At 57.2% G+C, this 24948-nt stretch overlaps 1 protein-coding gene across 1 annotated transcript in view; it reads right to left on the reverse strand.

Moving 5' to 3' along the window:
- Positions 1-24948, reverse strand: part of TPO (thyroid peroxidase) — a 50576-nt gene that overhangs the window by 17323 nt on the left and 8305 nt on the right. The window contains exons 5-7 of the mRNA XM_029938583.1: positions 6428-6512; positions 2294-2457; positions 228-360 (exon numbers count right to left, since the gene is read on the reverse strand). Of these exons, the coding sequence (XP_029794443.1) occupies positions 228-360; positions 2294-2457; positions 6428-6512 (382 nt within the window). The remainder of the gene's footprint in view (positions 1-227; positions 361-2293; positions 2458-6427; positions 6513-24948) is intronic.

Consider the following 24948-nt stretch of genomic DNA (forward strand, 5'->3'; position numbering starts at 1 on the left):
TCCAGGGGACACAGGGGAACGGGGTGAGGGCATCCAGGGGACACAGGGGGACGGGGGGGCGTCCAGGGGACACAGGTGGACGGGGTGGGGGTGTCCAGGGGATGCTGGTGGTTGGGTGGGCAGGCGAGATGGTCGAGGCGGGAGGGGCCTGGTGCTCAGAGGTGGGAGGAGACCCCAGACGATCCACAGCCTGCCCCGGGAGGGCCTCGCGCCATGTCGGGACACACCTGTTGTTGCAGGCGCCTGTGATGAGCCTGTACTTGTCAGCCAGGCAGCTGCGGGGACACCTGGGGGGCAGCATGCGAGGCAGGCACCCGGACAGGTTCGCGATCGTGGTCAGCACGTCCTCTGGCAGGACATCTGAGGAGAAGCGTCCGGGCATAAAGGGCCCGTCAGGAACCGCGGGCCTGCCGAGGCGGGGTCTGCCGGCCCGGAGCCCCGGGGTGTCTCCGCCTCTGCATTCAGGGTTCACTCAGAAGCCTCGCTGTCCCCGGGGTGAGGGCTTGGTCCCCGTCAAGCCGGCAGCTCAGCGGCCCCGGGAGCCTCCTCCCTGCGGCCAGGTGGGCGTTTAGAACCTAGCTGTGCTTTGAGACTGGTCAGAAAAGCAAGTCAGAGCTCCGAGCCTCCAGAGGTAAGCCACCTAGCGGGGCACCTGCCCGGCGTGCCCACCGCAGCCCCCTGTGAGACGGGGGGGGCGGCCAGGCGCAGTCCTAGCCCGTCCCCGAAGCGTGCTGGCAGCGTCTGTGTGTCCATCCACGGACCCTTTCTCCGTGCACTGATTAGTGGGTCCCTTCTCCTAAATCTTTCTAGATTAGGACCCCAGAAACCAGCCTCTTATTTATTTGATTTTTCTCCAATTCTGTTGCTGTTTATTAAGCAAACCAAAGCAAGGACCGCTTTCTTGCATGTTCGTGTAAGGAATCTCAGTCACTTCTCCAAGATGTACAGATCTTCCAGATAATACCCTGAACTGACCTACCAGCTACCCACGAGCCTGCGCTATTCACCAGAGCACCATGGGGAAGAACGCACCCCAGTGTGAACTGGGGAGACTCAAAACCAGCTTCTGAGCATCAACGTGCATTGAGCAGCCCCACAGCCCAGGGGCCCCCGGCCACGCTTTCTGTTCCGCCGACGGGGAAAAATGTGCGCCGCTAACACGGTGAGCACAGACACGTCAGGGCGGCAGTGCTCGGCGCTGTGGGGGCAGGGCCATGCCCGCCGCTCAGAACCATGATCCCCGCTGCGCCAAGGACGGACCTGGCGCCAGAGCACCTGGGCACAGCTGTACGCACCGTGTGCTGATGAGGCCATGGGCCACGTGGCTTGCCTCACTTACTTTCCTCACGTTCTACATTGTCTGCACCTGTCCACACCATTGACCATGAAACCACGGGAAACTCCCTAAGTCACGGGGTTCTTCAGTTCTGCGTGTTGCCCTGGACCAAGCCCCTCTGCCCGACGTCTGACGCCCGGCACCCCTGTGGCCGAGCAAAGCTCAGGACGGGACGGGGCCCCTAGCCCTTGGAGCCCTGGCTCAGCCCCGCGATTTGAAACAAACCACGTCAGATGAATCACTGAGCCTGGTAAGTCTAAGGTCTGAGGCCTCTGGTGGCCCTGACTCAGCCAAGCACGCCTCACTGTAAAGCTAAGTAACCGCTTCGGGTTAAGGGTCTCAGGCGAGGTCGGAGGAAGGGACCCCGGAGCTCATGACACCACACTGGAGAAGTCTGGATGTTTGTTTTTTAAAAATCCTGCCTTCTAGTTGCCCACTTCAGGGCTGACAATGTGCCCGTGGCCACGACAGCCACCAACCCAGGGCCCTGCACCCACCGAGTGCTTTCACCCGATGCAGCGGGAGCCCAAGTCTATTTTGTTCTGCCAACAGCCGCACAAGCCGGCAGCCAGTGCCCAGGTCGTGCCCAGGTCTGGGTCGGGCGCACCGGTTCTCCAAGGCCCTGAGCAAGTAACAGGCAACCGCTCGCTGTCCCTGCTGGTTCCGAAGCTCCTGGTAGCTCCCCGAGTTCTGCCCGGGTGGGTGGAACCGCCCCACACTCCCTCCGGCCACGACACAGGATGCCCAGGTTCCGTTCGGACGGTCGGGCAACAGTGACCTCCCAGGTGCTCGCGGACACAGGCGATGCCTGCCTGAGCGTGTTTGTTTAAGAGCCACCACGGCGGTCCTGGGAGCGAGCAGGGACCCCATTTGTGTGCAGCCCGCGAAGTCCCACCCAGCCTGGGGTCTGCCGCTCCGGGGCCGCGGCTCTGGGCGGGGGGCACTTTGGGGGCTCACCGGTGGGAGATCGCCTGGCCTTCCCGTAGACTCTCTTCTTCACGGCCTGCACAGACGCTTCCATGATCTCGGCCGCTCGGGAGACGGAGCGGCTGGCGGGCTCGGGGAGCTTGGGGAACGACAGCGACTGAGACGGAGAGAGGCTCTCTCGTTCGCCGAGGTCTCTGTGCACGAGAGGAGACACGGAGCGGGTCACTCGTCCGTGGCCGTGGCCGTGGCCGTCGGCCGTCACTGAGGGCTTCAGCGGACACCGTGGACAGGGGCGGGCTCCGGGTCGGGCTGACACCGCGCTGCTCGCCAGGGCTCCGGGCTTAGCGAGGGGACAGGGCCTGTGTGGACTGTGTGAGATAAACCTCCGCACCCAGAGCCTGAGATGCCTCTGCCGAGGTCCCCGCGGGTGAGTGAGCCGCCCTGCGCGCCCGCAGCCGAGCGAGGTCACGGGGCCAGGTCGGCAGCCACACAGCCGTGTGTGCTAGAACGGAAATCTCCCGACAGAGGTGCCAAGCGGCCCCCCCATGGCTGGCGTTCCTGGCCTCTCACATCCGGAAGCCTCACGGTGCGCCCCCCCACCCCTGCTGGGCCTGAAGCCCTGCCAGTGCACACGGAAGGCCCCCGAGAGACCGCAGACCTGGCTGCGCCCGCCGAGTGACACACTCTCTCCCGCAAACCGTGAACATCGGAAACGGCCCCAAGGCCAAACGGAGGATTCAGGGCCTTCCAGGTTCCGGGACCCAGCGCCTCTCGGCACTACCAGCTCCCCTGCGGCTGAAGCGTCACCGAGAGGAGGCGGCTGGTCATCAGCCCTTCAAGGCATGTCATCATCGGGAGTGGAGGCATTCGGGACCCTCCCTGGGAGGCTCAGGGGCCTGCGGGGCGCGGGGGGAGCGGCCGAGGCTCACCTGTCTGCTCACGGGTCCCTGGCTCACCAGGGCCACTTCCCAGCAGCCCCTGGGCCCCAGCCCTCTGGGCTCACGGTGGGAGCATGTGGGGTCACAGCCAGAATACATGTGATCATGGCCAAAGCATGAGGGGTCATAGCCCTGAGCCTATGTGGTCACAGTCCTAGGGACGTGCAGTCACAGCCAAAGTATGTGAGGTCATAGCCTTCAGTACAAAGGTGATGGCCCACAGTGTCCACACTCGTGTGAACCAGCCCGGGAGGTGGGGTCACGGCCTTGAGTCCATGGGGTCATAACCCCAGGCATGTGGGGTCAGAGCCCAGAATATGTGGTAACAGACCTGAGACGGTGGGGTTCTGGCCCGGGGAAAGGGGGGCCCTTCCTTCCTTCCTTGACCCTGTTTACTGTCCCCTCACCCCGGATGTCTCTCCTCTGCCTTCTCTGCTCCCCTCCTTCTGTCTGTCTGTCTGCTTCCCTGAGTGTCCCTCTCCCTCTGCTTTAGGACGAGCAGGACTAAGGCTGCTCCCTGGTCACCTGTCACAGCCAGGATGACCTCGAGTCCCGGCCATCGGGCTTGTGCACTTTGGGGAGTGAGGATATTAAAGGCATTTGGTCGCTCCAGGGACCTCCGTGGACCCCACAGCTGGATTCTTCTTTTTGCTTTAGAAGAACGCCCAGAGGCAGCAGACCCCACACAGCGCACGAGCCAGGGTCCTAGCCTGTGAGGGGCCCCAGAGGCTTTCCAAGGATCAGGATGGAATATGCTGAGAAATTACCTTATTTAGGTAACTCGGGTTTTACGTTCTATTGTTTCATAGATAATAATTAAGCAAGCATGCAATCATTGGGGGATTTCTGTTAAACTTAACTATATATTAAAATGCAATAATTTATTCTATGAATCGTAAGCAAATAGCAAATTAATGGCTTCTTAGCCCATTAACTGTAATCGACAAACAGTACACGTCAGGGGGAAAATATTGGCATTTCTAGTGTGACGAGGCTTGAGAACAGAGGGCAAGGGGTGTCAGGGCCGCTGGGGGGCAGGTCTGTGCACCCCAGCCCAGAGGGCATGAGCTCAGTGGCGCCAGGCACCCAGCACCACGCCCTCCAGAGGGAAGCGTGTCTCTCTGCCGGCGCCCAGCCCCCAACCTAACCCAGGCCACCTGCGTCCTGCCGTCTCAGCTCCTTTGACATGGAGGGGAAGCCTGCCTTCCTGCTCTAGAGCACACTTCTGGCCCCTCCTGCATCGAAATTCCTACGGACCCAACAAACTCCCGTCTGCTTTGTAGCCTCAGCTCCTCCTTGTTGGACACTCGTCTTAAATAGAAGAATTTTTGAAGAAACTCCTGGAAACCTCAGAACCTCACCAGTTACGTTCCTGAGTAGTTGGCTTGCGTTTCTGTTTCTGTTTCCCATCACCACCCCACGAAGGGGTAAAAGACATTTGGGGCCACATTTCCAGAGTGCAGAGCGGGGTTCTGTGCGACCAGACCCTTGCTGGACCGGCAGCGAGATGGGAGCATTGCTCCTTTCCAGCCTATCGCTCTGTGGCCTTGATGATGTCATCGAAGCCCAATGTGGCCCATTTCTTCACCCCCAGAGTTCCGTAAGGAGATTCAGGCCAGCCTCAGCTCCCTGGCAGGCGTGTGGACGGACAGCCGGGTGGGGGGCCTGAGATGGCAGATACCCTCCCCTCCCAGTGGGAGAACGCCTTGGCCAAGGGCAAAGGTCAGTTCCCAACCCAAGGAGGTCGCCCCGACGGACCTGGTTAGTGCACCTGGGCGGAGGCCATGGAGGGCACCTTCACAATAGTCCCGCCAGCTTGTGTATCACAGACACGGTCCCCTCCAGGGCAGAAGGGAGGCACGGGGACACCCCGCCCCCTGGCCTGTGAGGGCAGGAGAGCTAGCAGATCCGGTGACACTTATCCTGGTGACGTTAGGAGGCTGCCTCCATTGTCGGTACAATTACACGTAACTAAGGTTCCAGGAGGGAACGGCCAGAGAAGGAACTAACAGTAAGGTTTTATGGGAAAGCACCCACTTTGGTCCAGAAAGAAAAACCCCACAGCAACGGCAGGAAGAGAGCGGAGTCTGGAGCCAGAGCCCCATGTCCGGGCCCCCGAGCCGGTGGGGGCAGAGCTGGGACCCCCCTCCCCCCGCACCACGTGTGGTGTGTCCCGTACGAAGGCTCCGGATCTAGTGCACGACGTGTCAGCGGTCAGACAGCGTGGCCCGAGGCCCCTCGGGGCGTGCAGACGCGTGGGGAAGGGGTGTGGTGGCTCTAGGGGGTGGGTCTCGGCTCACAGACGCGGCAGCTCTGGCTGGGGTGACCGCGTCCCTAGCGGCCCAGTCATCGGCATGGAGTGCGGTGGGCTGCCCGTTAGCCCGGACGGCAAGGCCCCACCCCCGTCACTGTCGCTGCCCTGACCCTCCGTGGGGACCTTGCTCTGTGTCTTTGCTCCACTTTCCCCAAACGTGGAGCCACCACCAGTGAGCGAGTGGAGGACTCCATGTCACCCCTGCTCCAACTCAGGACGGTGTTAAGGAGAACCGTCTGTTCTCTGTCTCAGCTACAGAATAGATTTGTTTTGAGGCATAAAAATATTTTATTACTAAAATTCTTCTTCAAAGCTGATTCTTTATCGCTAATCGACCACTATATTTTTTTTGATGAGCTGCAGCATGCGCATCCCTGAGTTAAGCGTCTGTCTTCACAGAAGGAGCGTGAACCTGAGGTGACCCCAGTGCCAGCACGGGCCCGCTGTCCCAAGTAGGGGCGGCACTATCCCTCGTGAAATACCGCCTGAGTAGTAAGTATTACTGAGGGTTCTCAAAAAGCAAAACTTTCCGATAAAATATCCCGCGGAGTCCCTGGAGCCCCTCCCGCTGCGGGCAGCCTTGGGGCGGAGACGCGGACTTCCGGGGGTCTGCGGCCAGTCACCAAGGGGACAGCAGGGCCGGGCCCGGCCTCCCCGCACCCCCCCTCCTGTGTCCTGTGTCGCACCCCCCGGGGAGGAGTCGGCCCTCAGGGCCTGGAGGGCCGGGAAGATCACTGTGTTTCTCTATGACTGAATATGGGTTCTTTCCGGCTCTGGCCCCTGAAACCAGCGGGTGAATTAGCACAGTGAGCTCCCCTGATCTGTAGAGTGGAGACGCTGGGCCGGTGGGGAATCTGGACCCCGGCGCCCCGTGCCCCCCGGGGTGCCCCCTCCCCGCCTCCGTAAGCCCACCTTTCCAGGGTGCGGGAGACGGCCTCGTCCACTGCGCGCCTGGTCTCCTCCACGACGCGGGTCACAGCAGAGCCCCGGCCCTTCCCTGCAGAAAGACAACCCACCGTGAAGCACATTGAGGTCGGTCACCCTCTGCCGCCTTCAGTTTCTCCTCCGAGTCCACATGAGGTGGCGACATGCTCGTGGCTCCTGGGCCCGATCTGTGGGGTCCTGGTCAGCTGGCCCCACGGGCCCCGTTCCCACATCGCAAAGCGGGCGCCAGCTCCCCCTTGCAGAGTGCGAGGAGCAAGCGGGCCCGCACCCCCTCACCTCCTCGGAGGCCGGTCTGGCCGCCCTCCGTTCTCACTTGTCCAGACACCACGGGTGATTCCGAAGAACTCTGAGTATTTTGCTACCTAATCAGTGATGTGGTGAGTTCCTAGTATTTTACTATTTTAAGTCGAGCATTTAACAAAAGATAAAACACTTAAATATGCCAGCAGTTTCCAATGACGAGTCTTCCATTTTACTTTATTTCATGCTCGGAATGTTTAACAAGTCCTATGGTCTAAATGCTCACATCCCCTCAAAATTTGTATATTGAGGGTTAGGGTCCAGCGCAACCGTGTGAGGACTGAGGGGCTTTGGGAGGTGATCAGGTCACGAGGCAGAGCCCCCGAGGTGGGGCTGGAGCTCTTGTGAGGACCGCGCAGGGCCCGTCCCCCAGGGCACAGCCGGGCTGTCACCCGCCGCCTTGCCGGACACCAGGTCTGCTCCTGGCTGCGGGACGTGCGCCTCCGGAGCCACAGGAGCAAGCGGCTCTGGTCTGTACGGCCGGGCTGGCGCTCTTCGGCTCCCGCGTCCCCCGCGGGGTGAGGGCGTCATTCCCGATTCCAAACCCAGGTCAAAATGTGAGGTTCCAGACGGGAACATCATCGGCCCGTTCTCCCGGCGACGCACTCGAGGCGCCGCAGTTACTAGGGGATCTGTGTGCAATCAACACTTCATCCAGGGACACGCGTCGTGAGAACAGGTGGACTATCAGAGTGTTTTCACACGTTACACACCGTAGAGGACTAAAGCTATTTTTACTTCTTTAATGTTTGTTTATTTATATTGAGAGAGAGATCGAGCCGGGGAGGGACAGAGAAAGAATCCCAAGCAGGCTCCACACTCAACATGGAGCCCGATGAGGGGCTCCATCTCATGACCCTGTGATCATGGCCTGAGCCAAAATCAAGAATCGGACACTTAACCCCCAGGTGCCCCAGGAATAAAACTTTTATATTTGGAATTAAGTAGGCACAGTGTATCCCAGAAAACAAAGTAGTGAGTGTGCTTGACAGGCGGTCTCTGTCCTGAAATGTAACTGATTTCCTTGCAGGAATAAATAAGTGCGTTCACACTGTTAGGAGTGTCTGCAGGTCTGGAGACAGCAGGTTCCTGGAGGCGGGACCCCAGCAGATCCCCACCACCCGCTGGTGTCCAACAGGGTCTCGCGTGTGGCGGACCCCGACACGGGCCCCTTCCACATGCCCTCCCCACGCTCCTCTGCTCTGGCCCTGTCTGTTCTGAGTGTGTTGTAAGAAGGTGAAAACTCCATGTGGATCATCCCTGGGATTCTGGGAGAAGCGAGGAGCCTGCGTGCTGGGTGGCCTTCCCTCCGCGAGGGGATGCGGAGCGCTCCCGGGGGCGCCGGGGCTGAGCCAGCTCAGGCCGGGGAGCTCAGGCGCTCGTGCTGGGGCTGCAAACAAGGGCTCGGCCAGCATCACAGACACAAAGACTTCAAACCTGCCTGCGTTTCATTCCAAAACCTGAATTCTAGAGAGTTCTGTGGCACATCCAATCTGGAGGCGCCAACCTTCTAAGGACAGTCACAGCTTCCACGGGGTGTACATCCCTCCAGAAAGTTCTCCTCAAGACATAATTATCTCATGCGGCAGAGCTGGAGCTGGGGAAGCCCTTCAGGAGGAGGAAGGTGGTCAGCTGTTTCCACAGATTGCTCGTTTAAAGAGAAAGGTCAAACCAGATTGCCTTCCTGGGCCGTGACCAGACTCTGGACACGGGCCTCTGGGACCTTCCTGGGCTGTGATCGGACCCTGGACACGGGCGTCTGGGGCCCCCCCTGGCGGTGACCAAGCACTGCACGCACCCAGGAGAGCGCCCCACACAGAGCCCCCAGGCCATGCCCAGGCTGCCGGCTCAGCGAAGCCGCCGGTCCTGCCCAGACTCATGCAAAAGTAGAGCCGTATTATCATCTACACTGGCGGTGGTGAAATGTGACTGATCAAAATCATGTTTCAAAGAAAGTAATGAGTGAATAATTATCTTGTTTCAAAGCTTCTGTAGGCTCGTTGTCAGCTGGAAAAAATAATCTCACATATTAAAGAATGTAAAATTGGAGCATTACGAGAGAAATATTTTCTCGTAGGTAACTTGTAAAGTAAATAATTAATAAGCCGGCTTCAAAATATTCCAGCTGATAATAAATTAACCCCCAAAGTGCAGCCGTCTGGTCAGATGCTGCGTTGTGCATTATTTACGTATTTTCTATATTTATTCAAAGTTCAAGCACAAAGAAATCAAACTCTCAGGATGGGGAAATGATAATAAAAATTGCTGCAGTGAGGCTGTGGGAACCACACATCCCGATATTTAAGAGCATGATTCCAAAACGAACAGTGTGGTGCACGCGTGTGTTTATGTTCTACTGAGCGTCTCTGATGCCTAATGGCTCTGTCCGGTAGCCGCGTGACTTCTAACTTGTTTCCATGGTTTTACGGAACTAGGGCCTTAATATGAAATAAAAGGACAGAGTAATTAATCCACAGACATTTGCTGGGCATCTGCCGCACGCAGGCACTGGGTTCCTGACTCCGAGGGCGAGGTGGGACCACTTTCATTTCGAGGTGCTTAAACGTGTGAGTCCATTTTTATTTTTCCTGGTACCGCCCAGAGATAGTGGATTCAGTACCCCAAGTGCAGCACTGCGCGCGGAACCCTGATGGATCTTCCCCCCACTTCCTGCTGCCTGGGGCGGAGGCACATTCGCAGGGGGGCAGGGGGCCTGTGAAGGACTCTGGTGCATCCTCCCGTGTGGTCACCGAGCCCCCCAATCACAGGTAGTGGGATGTGGAGTGTGGGCCGGCAGCGGCACGGTCTTCCCACCCCTGGGGGGGCCCTGGGTCAGCAGCGAGTCCAGCCAGGCTGGGGGAGGCCGGGGCCTGCTGGGGGGGTCGGAGCCCCGAGGCCGGAAGCAAGAGCACCCACCAGGCGCCCCTCCACCATTGTGCTGGGGAAGACTCCCTTCAAGTTCCGTGCCTTTTCTTTTTCCTTCTTTTTTCGCCAAACAAAAGCAGAATTTGAGCGGTGATCACTTTAAACTCCTCCCCTTCTCAACCGGGGTGGACACTGCAGCGTCCCAACTCCAGAAAACACATAGACATGATTTAACGAAAAGTCTTTGTAGCAAAGGAGCAAGCCACGTCTCCCGAAGAAAACTTTTGTCAACTATATGAGCAGGTAAGACGGAGACCCTCCTGGTGAATCAGAGGACAGGAGTCACTCCTCAGCTAGAACTGTAACCCCGCGGCCCTCCGGAGCCACTGTTCTCTGGGGGGAGCGCGCGACAGAACAGCACAGGGGCCCCGACGGGGCGTCGTTTCGGCCACGACGCTTCCTGTTGACTGCGGACGGTACCTTCATCAGGTCAAGAGACTGTGATCCGTTTGTTACTCACCCCAGAGGCGGTCCCCGCGGGTCCCGATGAAGGGGAGGCAGCCGTGTGTGCAGGCCACCAGCAGCGCCATGCCCAGGACCGCGAGCACCCTCATCGTGAGGGCAGAATCGATGGAGAGCACGCAAGCGGCGGGAGAGGCCCGCAAGAGCCGCGTTTTGGGCAACTTGCTCCTGGAGCCTCTGGCGTCGGACTGCTCACAGACTCGTGTCCACGGCCGCGCCTGAGGCCATGAACGTGGGTCTGAGCCCTGACCGTGACTTGCCGCCCAGACTAACACGGCGGCTCCCCTGGGCCGTGGCTGCCGCCCTATAAGCCCTCTCACGCTCTGGTGCCCACTCAAGCGTCAGGAGCTTGGCGGCCCCCTCGGCTTTGGGTTGGTGCCAGGCTCCTGTGCGCCGTCAGAAACAAGTGTGGCCTCCTCAGGTCCTCGTGAGGCTGAGCCCCTGGACGCGAGCCAGAAAGAGGAAAAGAGGGTGTGTGTGTCGAGAAAGAGGCCAGACACAATCGCCCCTCATGACACCCCTCTTCTCCTAGCCTCCCAGAGAAGACCTTGACCTTGAGAGGCTGCCTGCCCCCCTGCTGGTCCCGGTGGGCCGCTGAGGCCAGGAGGCTGTGGACCATTACATCCATCTGGAAGGTGAACAGGCGCCTCTCCCGGAGCGGGGTGAACCAGGAGCCTCCGTGCAGGAGGAAGGCCCCACCCCGTGCGCGGGTGGGTCTGTCCAAACAGGCACCTGACGTGTGGACTTGGAAGTTGCGGGAGGAGGGTTCCTGTGCTTGGCCTCCTCCCAGGCTGCGAAGCGTCACACCAACACTCAGCCTAGCCTGTGTCCACGGAGCTTCTCTCCCACCAACGGTAACGCTGCCATCCTGACCTTCGTTCTGGGTGTCTTAATGGAGATGTACGCGCTGTTTCCCCTGAAGTCTCTCGGGTTCCTACTGTGTGAACACAATCTTCTTTCTCCTTTTCTCCTTTCTTCTCTTCTTTAGGACCTACTCAAGCAGGACAGTGGCTTCAAGAACTGAGATTGAGTTCTGAAGCCATTAGGTAAAGTGACCTGGAGATCAGGGTCTGCAGCATGAGAATGTCGAGACCCACAGGACAGACACCCTGACAGTGCAGGGTGATCAGAGTCCTGGCAGAGGGAGGATGGCGGGGGGAGCTCTGTAGGAGGAGAGTCCTGGGCTCGCTGGACAGAGCAGGCAGGCCGGCCGTGCTCAGCCTGACTCGTGGACATCCCGTTGCTGCCTCTGGGAGGCCAGGGGAGGAGGGAATCAGGCACGAGCCGAAGAGGGCCAGTTCAGGTGTGGACACTGAATTTGGGGTATGGGATGCACTCTCAGGCTGCGAGCTGGTAGGCTTTGCAAATACGCCTTTGGGGCCTGGGTTGGAGTCTGTGCTGAAGGACACGGCAGGGGTGGTTCCCGGAGATGCGCAGCTGGATGTGGTGACGGGGGGGCGTCCCGCGAGAGGACACGGGTCGGGAAGACAGGGCTCTCGCGGTGGAAGGCTCTGGGCACCAGTGCCTCTGGGGCCGTAGTGGGCTTTGACGTCCCCAGCAACGTCACCTCTGAGTCCTCGAACCCGGGATTCTTCAGACACGACTGAGTGCACGACCTGGAGATGGTGAGGAGCAATCCCAGGTCCTTGCGGGACAGGAAGCTCTGGAGGGACAGAGGTCATGGTGGCAGTGGAGGCTGGAGTGCTGTGACCACAAGCAGAGGAATGTAGGTGCCCAGAGGCTGGGAAGGGCCTGGGCGGGGTCGGGTGTGTGAGTGGGCAGGGCCAGTCCTTCCTAGGCCTTCTCGGCCAGAAAGTGCCCTTCTGGCCACCAGGGGGCTCCCCTCACCCGCAACATGTATTTCCTGCTTGGGGTGGGCAGAGAGGGCCGCGTCCAGTCCTCCCTGGCTTCTAGGTGGAGCAGCAATACCCCCGAGTGCCGTGGTTTGGTGCGGCCTGCCCTTGGCCCCCACGGCACCTACGCAACGAGAGAGTGTCTCCTGTCCAGTTGATGAGTTTGTACTTGTTGAGTTGATAGAAAGTGAAAAATTCAGCCAGAGTGAAAACCCACCAGATTTTCCCCTTGAGGAGGGCCAGTTCTTGTGGTCACTGTATTCAGTCCGAAGGGATGTCACTGAGCAGGTCCAGAAACAACGGCACTGGGAAGGACGCTGTCGGCCTTGCTTCCTTCCATCCACTTCTACCCGATCAAGGCCCTGTCTGTAGGCGCCGGGGACGTAAGTGCCTGAGTCTTGTTCGCAAGGTCAGGAAGTCCTTTGTGATAAAACCCAGGAAGACCAGAGGGGCTCATGGCTGGTAGCTGTCGGCATGAGTTCTGGGCTAGGGCTGTGCCCCTGGAGAACATGGATTCAGCGGCGGCCTCCACATGGGGTGAGGGCCTGGGCTTTTCTCCTGGTTTGGCCTACTCTGCAAATGCCCCCTCACCTATCAGAAAGAAAATTAAGAATCTTTCTCCGAAGCTACAAGGACATCGCGAGGCAGGCTGGAAGTGCAGATGAGACGTGTCCATAAATCATCACAATACAAACCAGAAGTGATGGATGCCAGGGATGCAGGGACAGCCCCGAGCTCAGGAGCCCACATACCTTCCCAGTGCAGGTGGCTCTGCCCTCTGGTGCCAAAGCCACAGGACACAGGGACACGTGGGGCAGAGGCTGCGCTATCCGGATGTGGGCGGCAAACGGGAAGGATTCGGTGAAGCCTTCGCCCTGTCATGGTCATCGCGGGCACCGCTGCCCATGTGCGGAGGCAGGACTGAGGCCTGTGGGCCCACGGGGACGAGGGTCTGTGAAGCCATCCCTGTCCTCAGGGTCTGTGCTCGTCTGCTGCCAGGAAGGATGCCCGTGGGCACAGTTAGTGCTGAAATGGAGAGGGCGCTTTGGGGACAATGACACGGTGCTGTGGGACTTCAGGTCACGGCTGCAGGGAAACATGCAGGATAGAGGTCACTCAGGTGGAGGCCCTGTGGCTGGAAGAATCACCCTGGACCCCGGGGTCTTAGGGGTGGCAGGAGGGGACACTGCTGGGGCTGGGAGTGTGACCGAGCACGTGGGAGAGGGAAGGCTGGAGTCCTGCAAGGTGGGCTTGGCTCGCTGGCTCCGCAGCCTGGCTTCTGCCTCTCCCAGGAGGCCAGGCCCCCTTGTCACCTCCTGACAGCGGCTCCTGGTGGCTGGGACCCACCTCTCGCTCTTCCAGTCTCTCCGCATGCAGAGAGGACACAACCTGTGAGGTCAGAGCGCAACCTGGCCCTGGACCCACCTTTCTCCAGCTGCAGTCCTCCAAGGTCATTGCTGAAACTCTGAGATTATGCATTTTTAAATGTAGCCACAGCCTTGTGCATTTGGCACAGGCGCACGCACACGCACACACTCACCTGGGTGCACACACACATGCACGCTCACCCACCCACCCACACCTGCATGCTCATGCCCCCTCATATCTGCACACACACATGCTTGCTCATGCATACCCACATGTAGGCACAACCACAAGCACACACTTGCACAGACACAATACGCATGCTCATGCACACACACTTGTACACAAGCATGCACCTGCACACAGAGGCACGTGGCCAATAGCACACACAAACGCTTGCTCACACACACATACCTGCATGCAACACACACACACACACAGACACACACTCCTGAATGCCCACACACACCCTGCACACATACACAAGCATGCACATACAAAACTGCGTGCACGCACACACACACCTGCGTGCACACTCAGAACCTGTATGCACACACACAAATAGGCATGTTCATGCACGCACACACTTAACACGCCCACACGTGCACGCTCATGCACACCACACGCACACACAGGCATGCTCACACCCCTGCACGCACACACACAGGGGCATGCAGTCAGTAGTATCTGGCACGGCTCACGTGTGCTGGTGAGGAGCACGCTGCAGACGCTCTTCCTCAGCATCTCCGTGCTCCTCCTGAGCTCCCTGCATCTTGTGTGACACCCTTGGCCTTCCTGATCCGGGCGTGGCCTGCCACAGCCCATGTTCGCACCTGTCCCACTGAAGATGCCCTCCTGTGCCCGACAGGACAATGGTCACAGCAGAAGCATGTGCACATGTGCACTGTAACACAGTCCGTCCCATAGCCTGCAGAGGAAAGGGTTGTGGATTTTGTCATCAAAGAGCTGTGTCCTGAGAAAACTCACACACGAGTCACTGACTTGTGCTGGGCACGGGACACATGGGTGACCTCTGCGCTCAGGGACAGAGTGCTCCAGTGACCTCTCAGTGCAGGGACGGAGCATGCAGAGACCTCTGCGGCGGGGACCGGGCACTCCCGTGACCTCTGATGACTGCTGTGACTTGGCAGGAGGCCTTATCTGGCATCAGGCAAGTATGGAGTTTGCACGGATGCCCCACGGAGGGTGAACAAGGGTCTGCAGTCCACTGAACCTTCTAGTAGTTTCCAGTTTGCGGTCATTCCCCGTCAGCCTCCTGGGGGTATTCACCTCACCACATTCAGCAAACACATCAGAACTTGGCAGACAGGTCCTGGACTCCACGTTCGAGTGCCTGCATGAGGGTCCACAGCGGGGGCCTCCCAGCCCTGTCCTGGGGCCTGTGTCACACAATCTTCCGGGAGAGGAGAGACAGGGAAGGTTGCATACTTAGTCCTGCTTTCCAGCGAATTTACAGTGCTCCAAGGGGTAAGAGAAAACTAGTGGACGGTAAGCAGGTACCGCAGTTTTCCGGTTTGTTAAAGGCCCTTAGGAACTCAGTTTCATATTGTGAATTGCACAGTGATACCTGGCGCCTTGTGAACAAAACACAGGACTTTCCTAGAACGCCTCCATCACGTACCCAACTGCAGAAAGACGATCTAGGAGAGAGAACTGTTTGGAAGATTTTTCAAAAATAAATTTGTCCTTTTAAGAAAGCAACAAGGAAAACATTTTGGTGCTTGTTAAAGTAAAGCCACACTGGGAAAGGCCCCCGCTCCTGTCCAGGGGTCTTTGGAGGCCCCAGGACAAGTGTTTTGTCAGTGTTCATGTAGAATATTCTAGAACCTCCAGTAATGAGATGTGCCCCCTCCCAACTGAGTTCAGACCCCAGCCATTCCACTGGAATTTGGAAATGTACCATCGACAAGAACCTCTTTCTAAGGTACTTTGAGAGTCATGGTGCAAATGTGATTTGCCAACACTGACAAGCGTAGAAATCAGGGCCCCGGAAGGATCCGGCAGAAACAGGCATCCCGAGGTCTCTGCAGGTTGTGCGGATGTGCCACATTAATAACTGCATGGTGCGGCGTCCTGACACACACTTGTTCTCAGTGACAGTGTGGACAGCACAGCGCATTTCTCCCTATCACACACGTAGTGCGTTTAAGGAATGCTGGGTGGGGACAACCAAATGCACCCAGTGTCCTTTCAGGTCCCCACCTCCATGAGATCTCAGAACGATTCTGTCCTGAGATGTCCCGTCACCTTGAGCGTGGGTGAGAGGCAGCTCACTGGGTGCCGGGACCCTGGGACCCCGGACGGTCACACCGCCCCTTCCCCAGTGTAACAGAAATGCAGCTCCGCTTCCTGTTCCTGAAAGACAATGGATTCCTGCCCTGGCACATGGCCGCTAGGAGGGTGACACGTGTGACCCGTGGCTTGTTTCGAGTGCTGCTGCCACCCTCTCAGAGGGGACGGACGCACTATGTCCTCGTGTTGAGAACACCATCGGGTGCGGGGCAGGGATGTGTGGGGACGGCAGATCCGGCCTCCTGTCACTGTCATTCCCGGGGAGGGATGGGCCCGCGGGAAAGGTGGTGAATTCAAGCCAGGTCTTGTCCGGGGGCAGGAGGGACAAGCGTGGGGGACCATCGGGTAGGGCCCATTCTCCTGTGCCTGAGTTCCTTGCATGGCATGGAACACGGTCCCCACAGAAGGAGACATGCTGACATTTTAAGGAGACGCCGTGTTGGTGAGTGCGACAGTCCCCTGCGTTCAGAACCATCGGCTTCTGCGAATGCCCCTGGAGTCCACACACGACAAAGTGCACATCTCCTCTCCCTGGCGCATTTCTCTAATCCCAGCAGTGACGGTCAATGAATGCACTTGAATGCTTTCCAGGGGAGGATGTAGATATCAGTGACTACTGTTTGCAGGTGCACAGCGTTTTCTCAGGAAAACGGAGGAGGTGTTTGTTCGTACGGATTCAGAGGCACAGCTCGTATGAGGGTGAAACGGTCGATTCAATCAACGTAGGGAAACAACAAAAGAGAACAGAAACTGTCCATTCAGTGTCATTTTGATCAAATTTCAGTCTGAGGGAACATATGTCCTCTCCAGCTGGTTTTGGTCTGTGTGCGTGTGTGAGGACAGTAAAAACAACAAAACAAAAAACAATTCTGCAGAGGTCGTAAAAACAGAGGCCTAATTTACAATACAATTGAATTTTTTTATATTAGTAAAATATAAGTAAAATAAATGATGCATTTATTCTTGGATTCAACCAATAAACACTGCAAACGGCTTCGGGACGGAGTTCTGTGCTTCACAGGTGTGACCTGAAGTAAGGCGTGCTGCCCGTCGGTTAGGAAGACACAGGAGAACACCGTTTCTGTGGAGTGTGGCAGGTTCCCTACCGGGACCCTGGACGTGAATCTCAGGCACACAGAAGCGGGAGCCTGACTGCAGATGCGACACGGACAACCTCCTGCAGCAGATAACGTGCGAGCAGGAAGGCGTCTGGGAGAGAGACTTCCGGTTAAAGGGAGCGGCGGGGGACTCTGAGAGAAGTTGGCTTTGTTCCTGGTTCTGTCGGCAGTGCCCGGGAAAGCCTGGCATTTATTGCCATCGGTAAGTGTAAATGAATGGAGGGAGGGAGGGGGACGGAGTAGAGAGCGAGCCTGAAGCGGGGAGGAGAGAGCGTCTGCGGTTCGGTTTGCTGGGGCACCACATCAAGTCACCACACACGGCAGCTCGAACCACGGGATGCGTCCTCACAGCCCTGGGGTTGCAGGTCTGAGCTCTGGGTGCTGGCGGGGAGGAAGGGGTCTCCGTGGGCTGTTTGCATGTGGCTGTCCCTCTGTGTCTGTCCTTATCAGCATGTCCCATAAGGACACCAGCCCCACTGGAACATGGCCCATTCTGGAAACATCACCTCACTAACCCCCCTGTAAGGACCTTGTCTCTAAGCATATCCGATGTGCTGGGGTTGGGACTCTAACGTGTGGCGGAGAGCAGAGGCCCCGGGATTCTATCCCCCAACACCCAGACAGGAAGCTGGTACCCGGGGAGGCGGAGCACCGCTGCGCCCCCGGGGGCATGCCGTCTCCCGGGCCACACCCCAGTGCAGCAATGCAGGGGTGGCCGACATATGGCCGGGCCACCTGCCAGTGTCGGGCAGGTCCCCACTGGGGCTCTGGTGGCCCCCTGGTGGGGACGGACGCCTGGCCCCAGAGATGATGCACTTCCTCACTCCACGGGTGACAGCTGGGTGCAGAAGCTAACCCAGAGCCCCTCCCTCCTGATGTGTCCTGCTGTTACTTTGCAATAGCCAGTGGGATGCACGGAGATGGTGTTTGCACAGGGAACAATCCAAAATAGCAGCAACACGCCGCAGACGTGGGGAGGCAGTGTCACAGCAGCTGGCGGGGGCCCGGGACAGCATGCTCCTGGAGGGGGTAGCTGGCTGCATGTCTGCGAGCCCCAGGGGTGCGGGCAGCTGCGGAGGGCAGGCAAGGCCCCAGCTTCCTCGCCTCTGCTCCTGGGGCGAGGCGGCCCGGCCTCTGTTCCTAGCTGACCAGTTAGGCGGGCCATCCTGGGCGTGGTGATGCCCATCCGAACCTGGGCTCACCGGGTGCCCCAGATGCTTCCGGCTCCACACGGGCCCAGGCTTTAGGGGACATCCCTGTGTCTGTGTTCTGGGTGAGGTCTGGGTCTTATCAGGTGAAAGCACTCAGCGCTCACTTAGTGCAGCTGGGACCAGAGGGCAGATGGGGTGATTCGTCCCGCCCCCCACTCCTTGACTGGCATCAGGAGCACCAGAAACGCAGGCGCTCTGGGGCCCTCACTACCAGCCTGTTCACACAAGCGGTGCTGTCTGTCACGCTGCTCCCACTAGAGTCACTGGGTGAGTGGTTGGCTTTGGGCTCCCAGCTCCCTACCCCCCAGCCCACACCTGTGGACCCACAATCCCAGATCCGGAAGTTTTCCTGCTGACAGACACTCAGACGTGTGTGCGCAAGACACCCAGTGTGGAAGGGCTGACATGACCTGAGTGGTGGTTGGCATGGGGGGTGGGTTCCGGGGGGCAGCCATGCCCTCAGGCGGCCAACTCTCCTGGCAGGGCGTGGGGCACCAGCAGGAGGGGGGCCGCCCTGCGGCTCTGCTGGAGACCCGGGGCCCGGCCTTGGGGGACCGCTGCCTGGGTGAAGCCACCCCCTCTGGGGCCCCCCAGCCGCACTGCCCTTAGCATTTCAGACGAGGAGAGTGACGTTTGCAGGCAGCAGTGAGTCCGCCATCATTAACAGGTGTGCAAGGTGCCAGGGTGAGCAAGGGAGCAGAAGGGCTTTGCTTTTCACTGCATTGCTTGAAAAATTTGCCACAAGGATATGTGTTAGAAGACCATCTATATTTTTGTAAAAGATAAAAGGGATTTAGAATGATCTCCGATAGGCTGAGTCATTGATGATGGACTTGCCAAGACATGAAAGGTGATGTGGAAGTAATACTCGATTCCTGCTAAAAATCCAGAGTAAATTCACACCTGCAATAGAAGCCCGCACAGGTCCCCTTGAGACGCACCGGGAGCCTGCCTTCTCGCTACCTCTGCTTGGTGATTTCACACGTTGTGACAGCGCTCCTTCCCCGAGACACACGCTAACCTGAGTCACAGCCCATTACATCACCGTGTGTCCTCTGTAACCCAGAAGCTTCCCTGCCGATGTCTGATAATATTTCAAAAACTAGTTTTCTGGGTGTGAGAAGCATTTGCTGTGGTGTCTGGAGGACTCAGAGTCTACATGTCCCTGGGGGGGGGGGGCAGCCAAGCCCTGTCCTGCAGTCGTCTGTCATCTGTTTCCCTGTGGCAAAAGGGGGAGACTCGCCCAGGAAGGTATAACCCCTAGTTAAGAGAATGCACCGGACGACATGCCACACGAAGTGTGGTGCGGTGTGGGGTTTCGGTGATACGGTGCCCAGACACGAACAGTAATTATCAACAGACCCTGAGGACACATGGCACCTGTGTGGTCACAGGACGTCCTTATGACGTCTTTACAGGGCACTTGGCCATCATTTCCGTTTTCAGATGGGGACACGGAGTCTCAGGAATGCAGACGCTCCTGCCAGTAGCTGGGACAGTTGGCGTTGGGTCTTGAACATACGGCAAGTCTTACTTCAAAGTAGCTTGTACTTGAGGGGCGCCTGGGTGGCTCAGTGGTTAAGCATCCAACCTCAGCTCAGGTCATGATTCCGTGGTTCCTGAGTTGAAGCCCGCATGGGTCTCTGTGCTGACAGCTCGGAGCCTGGAGCTGCTTCAGACTCTGTGTCTCCCTCTCTTTCTGCTCCTCCCCAGTTTGCACTCTGTCTCTCTCTCAAAAATAAACATTAAAAAATATTTAAAAAACAGCTTGTATTTGAAAATACCATAAACTAATGTGCTATTGTTTTATATTCCTATGTATTCTATGTAACTAAGTACGTAAAAATTCATGTATTCTATGTATCTAAATACATAGAACTCTTTAAGTTCACTTTATATGGCTTACTCCTAAGTAATGCCTTATTTAACTTGTCCATTTAATGTTTGTGGCTTAATTCGTGTTTAAATGACAGGTTACACCCAGTCGCAGTCAGCAAGTGTACAGATTTGTTTGCTCCTATGTAGCGCTCCAGAAGCTGCTCTCTGGTCTCAACCTAGCCAGCGAGGCGCACACGGCTCGGGCTCAGGACGCACGTTCCATGGGGTCGAAAAGACAGCATCTGAGAGGGCGCCGTGACTCTCGGGGTTGCGCATGCCTGTCCTGTGTCTCTGCAGAAACAGCGGGCCATCCCGCGGTCTCCCCCACTTAGGAGGGGCTGGCCACAACCGCCCTGTCCTTGCCAGCTTACAGGATGGAGTCCTGGGTCCCTGCGGGAGCAAGCAGCACTGGAGCACTGCAGAATGTGCAGGTGCCCGCGTGCACGCTCCCACTGCTCCCCGTGGCTGGGATGACACCGCTGGTCAACTGCGGGCGGTCACACAGCCGAGCGCAGGCTGCTGTCCTCAGGCTCCATGCGGCCTGAGACCCGACAGCCTGTAGACGCGGGTTTGCTGTCTGGGGCCTGTGCACCTGTCATTCCCAGAATTCTTGGGACACCTTTCAGTTTTCCAGAATGCTATTTTCACTCTCATTCTTGGTGAATCTGAGCTGGCGTCCCCGGTTTTGGAGGATTTTGTCCCAAACTTCTTCCCAGGCTCTGCAGTGCCCGGTTGGCTTCCTGTCTGCCCCTCCTTCTCCAAGCCTGTGTCCACTGTTCTCCAGGCCGGAGAACTCGTCTGAAGCACACTGGCCATGCAGGCCCCAGGGGGATGGTTTCTGATTGGAGACTAATGTTTTTCTAATTAGTTAAAATATTTTTTTAATCAAAGAACTTGACAGCAATTAACATAAAATGTTGGGGTTATGTATGGATTCAATCTCTTCTTAAAAAAATTTTTTTTTATATATTTATTTTTGAGACAGATAGAGACAGAGCACAAGTGGGAGGGGCAGAGAGAGAGGGAGACACAGAATCTGAAGCAGGCTCCAGGCTCTGAGCTGTCAGCACAGAACCTGATGTGGGGCTCGAACCCACAAAATGTGAGATCATGAACTGATCTGAAGTTGGACGCTTAACCAACTGAGCTACCCAGGCGCCCCGGACTCAATCTCTTCTTGCTTCCTAATGGTATATATAGTTAATCCTGCTCAAAATCATGCTTCTCTGTTACGTTTTGTACTTCATTCCAATGAAACTCATCACATTTATTTCTCAAGTCTATCAAAATGCAGGTTTTACTTGGCTTTTGTGGGAGACATTTTATGAGAAGTACTTTGTCCAATGCCTTGCTTCAATTCACTTTGCACTGGACGTTTTCCTGTGATCCTTCAGGCAGAGCTTTTTCATGACCGAAAATGAACTTTATTCTTTAAAGGAAGAAACAGCATGAGTTTGAAGAATATTCTACCTTGTGTTCTTGGAGCAAAGTGCCCGGAGTGAAAGACACTTGCATGGTGTGTGTTCTGTGTGCACCTGCCTGGGCACCAGGTGCCACGAGGTCGGGGAGGAGGCACAGGAAGGAACGACCAGGATGATGGAATTAAGCTGGCGACGAGGGGCGTGCACAGACAGCCCCCTGGAGGGCACCCAGCCGCGCAGCTGGTGTGGTGCTGTCTTTGAAGAGCTCTGCATGGACTGTGGACCAGTGAGCAGGGAAGATGGGAAGAGGGGGTGAAGGGAGAAATGATGAAAGGGAGAGTCTTACTCAGATAAAACTCCTTGTCTTTTGTAGGAGTTCCAAGAGTCTTCCCAGAAAGTTGTTTTCCTTTGCTTGTTATGGCCTGCCCGTCCTTCCCGAGGACCGACCATTCTGTGAAGGACACTCCGCCACCACGAGGTCACGGAACCCTCACAAACCATGTGAGGATACAGTCACTGGTCTCAGAAGCCCGTCCCCCAGGGTCCCACCACAGATGGCACTGCTGTGTACAGGACAGCTGAGCTGGGGAGGCGGATGCGTCAGGGGTAACCGCTCTCTTGTCCCCACTGTGAAAACAGTACAGCAGCTCCCCCAACAGTTACAAAGTAGAAGGAATGACCACGTGGTCCAGCAGCCCTGCTCCCCGCGGCGTGTCCAGGAGAACCGGAGTGTGTTCACCCTTGTTTGCAGAGGCACCACTCACAAGAGCCAAGGGTCCATCAACAGATGCATGTAAACAAAAGGCCGTCTATCCACAGTGGATTATTCAGCCTGAAAAAGGAGGGGAATTCTGACCCCTGCTGCGGTGTGGCTGAGGACATGGTGTGAGTGGAACAGGCCGATCAGAAGACAAACCCTGGGTGACAGCCCTCGCCGCAGGTCATGTGGAGTGTGTGCATGTATGCTGGCCTCTGCCCGGCTCCTACTGATGCGGGTTCCCGACACAGAGCCCCTCCCTAAACCCCTTGGAACAAGCATGCCACAGCCGCCCCCACACTCCGGGTCTTCCCAGACCTCCTCCTCTGGCTGCTCAAGTGACTTCATGATAAATCAGTGACCCTGGGACACTGTCCCCGGCTTCTGGGAGCCACTCCGGAAGTGTCTGGCCCAGAGCTGAGTGGGGCAGGGTGTGAGAGCCCGCGGACCTTCTGCATCGCTGCTGTCTGCGGGACACACATCTGGTGTCAGGATGTGAGGCGGCCCTGACGGGGGCCTGGGGCCGGCACGTCCACCTTCACAGAGGGGATCGCTTGGTGGGCATGGGGTCCAGCAGAGGTGACGGAGTGGCCCTGGCAACAGAACTGAAGGCAGTGGCACCAATGAGCTGCCACAGGCTCAAATGGGTCAAGACAGTAAAACTCAAGTTTTGTGTATTTTGCTACGATGGCCAACAGCAGGATGAGCGCCTCCACTCCCCCCCCCCCTGTCCTCTCTCACTGCGCCTTGGCGGGCCCTCCCACCAGGAGGGCCTCCCCCCCCGTCAAGTGCGGATTCCCAGATGGAATGTGTGGCCGCTGTTTTCTGCCAGTGGCCTCTGTGCTCCACAGTCTTTGTGGTTGTGGTAAAGCAACGGGAAATTTCTCTGAAGAATCGCTGGCCTGAATCGGTTTGCAGAATGTCTCTCTCCCTGGGTTGGGGGCAGCCTTTTGGCCAGGGTGACGATATGCCCATGGCCTGGCTTGCAGCAGGCAGCTAAGAGGCACCAGGCGCCGGCCCCTCCTGAATCCATCCACTCTAGCCAATGTGCCAAAAGCTTCCAGAAGCTTCCATTACAAGAGCCACTCACAGGCTCACTGAGGTCAAGTGCCCCATGCCCCCCTTGGGTTGCTTACGTCCACCTGCAAAGTGGCACACACATGTCATCACTGGGTTCCAGAACATTCTGTTCCTTCTAAGAAAACCTCTCAGACAGAGGTCATTGACCTTTCTGCTGGCAGAAAGCGTCTTACTGACGCTGTGGGAAAAAGATAACAGCTTTGAGGGTTGGTGCAAGGCCCTCCCGGCAGGAGGCTCTGGAAATGCGTTTTGGGGCTGCTTTCCACGCTTTCTGGACAGCGTCGAGAGTCTTTTACACGGAAGGCCCGGGGCAAGTGAGCATGGATCTCTCCAAATGTGGGCTGCACTCAGTATGCGTGCCAATCCGCCCTCGAACAGTGTGGCCGCTGCTGACTCGCCTATTGTGGCGGTCCAGCTTTGCCCCAGTGCACATGCTGCATGCTCACTGAATTCTTATGGGAACCTCATGCTCCTGACACTTTCCTTCAAGGTCAGGCATTTGTCAGGTCCAATTTGGGAGAAGACCCATTTCTGTACTTGGCTCACTGCCCATCAGACAGGCAGACCTCCCGCCGACCTTGGGGTCTGCTCTGGGAAGACCCTTGTCCAGAGCAGATCTGCAGTCCAGGCTGACGCAGCTCAGCCTCCAGGTTTGGGTTCAAGGTGGGTCATGGCCACAGCTGCTCAGGTCTGGTGCCTCTCGCTGCCGTCCGCAGGGGGCATTGCCGGTGCATGCGGGACGCCCATCGGGGGGAACACTGAGCCCCTGCACTGGCTCCCAGGCTCTGGAGCAGACGGCGCAGGAGCTGTGGTTACTCCCATGTGCTAAGGGAGGACACTGGGCTGTAGAGAGGTCATCTGCCCCAGGCCGTGCAGTCCTGCAGTGTGGACTCTGCGTGGTTTTAAGGCACACACCATAAACCGTGTCCGTGAGCTCAGACAAGGATGCAATTTTCCAATCAGAGCTTCCGCTTACCTTGTAGGCTGCCATCGGTGAGCTGACATGTTGTCTTGCTTACAGAAATTAATACGCTGTAAATTTTTACTGGTGTATGTAAAAAGGTAGACTTCAGGCTTTTACATGAAACAACCAACTTAGCAAAAAAGTTCTCTGCGTTTTCTTCCAGGTGCAGCATGTCCTGGTCCAGCTGCAGCTCTGGCCACGGGTCTGGAGTTCTGAGGCAAATCCTGAAACTTGCACAGAATAAAACTGGAAGAATCAAATTTTTTCCTTTGCTGGTGCACAGACAAGCATGCTTTGTCACCATTGTGACCGGGAGGACAGATGGACACGGTGTCATAGCCATTGGCATGATGAAAGCCACGGCCATTTGTTCTGGTGTCTGGTTAGATGAGGTGCCCTTGAGGAAGCCATGGGACAGATCAGGCTTTCCTTGGAAAAATTAGTTTAGAGCATTTGCAAATAAACAGAAGAACAAAGATCTTTTCTTGACCTTTTGTGAAGTCACCTTGGACATCTCTACAGAATCACTTTGGCCACAAACTGTGAGTCCAGGCTGTTCATTCAGCTCCTGACTCCCACAACTCTGCTCTTAAAGATGCAGCATCTGAGGTTCAGCAAGTGGGAGGCGGCCTCCACACTGCCCCTGACAAGCCTTCAGGAGGCCTGGTATCTCCACTTTTAAAGTTACTCCCTTAGGCTGATTTAAGAGATCGTGGCCCTAAGACTCTGTATCAGACATGAGCTTCTTGACCAGAAAGTTGTAACATTGAAAGGAATCTTCAGGAGCTCCCAGGAAAATAAGATCTGTGGACACAGGTGTGGGCAGGTGTGGGCAGGTGCC

The sequence above is a fragment of the Suricata suricatta genome, chromosome 4 (assembly GCF_006229205.1).
Source record: "Suricata suricatta isolate VVHF042 chromosome 4, meerkat_22Aug2017_6uvM2_HiC, whole genome shotgun sequence".
Lineage (NCBI taxonomy): Eukaryota > Metazoa > Chordata > Mammalia > Carnivora > Herpestidae > Suricata > Suricata suricatta.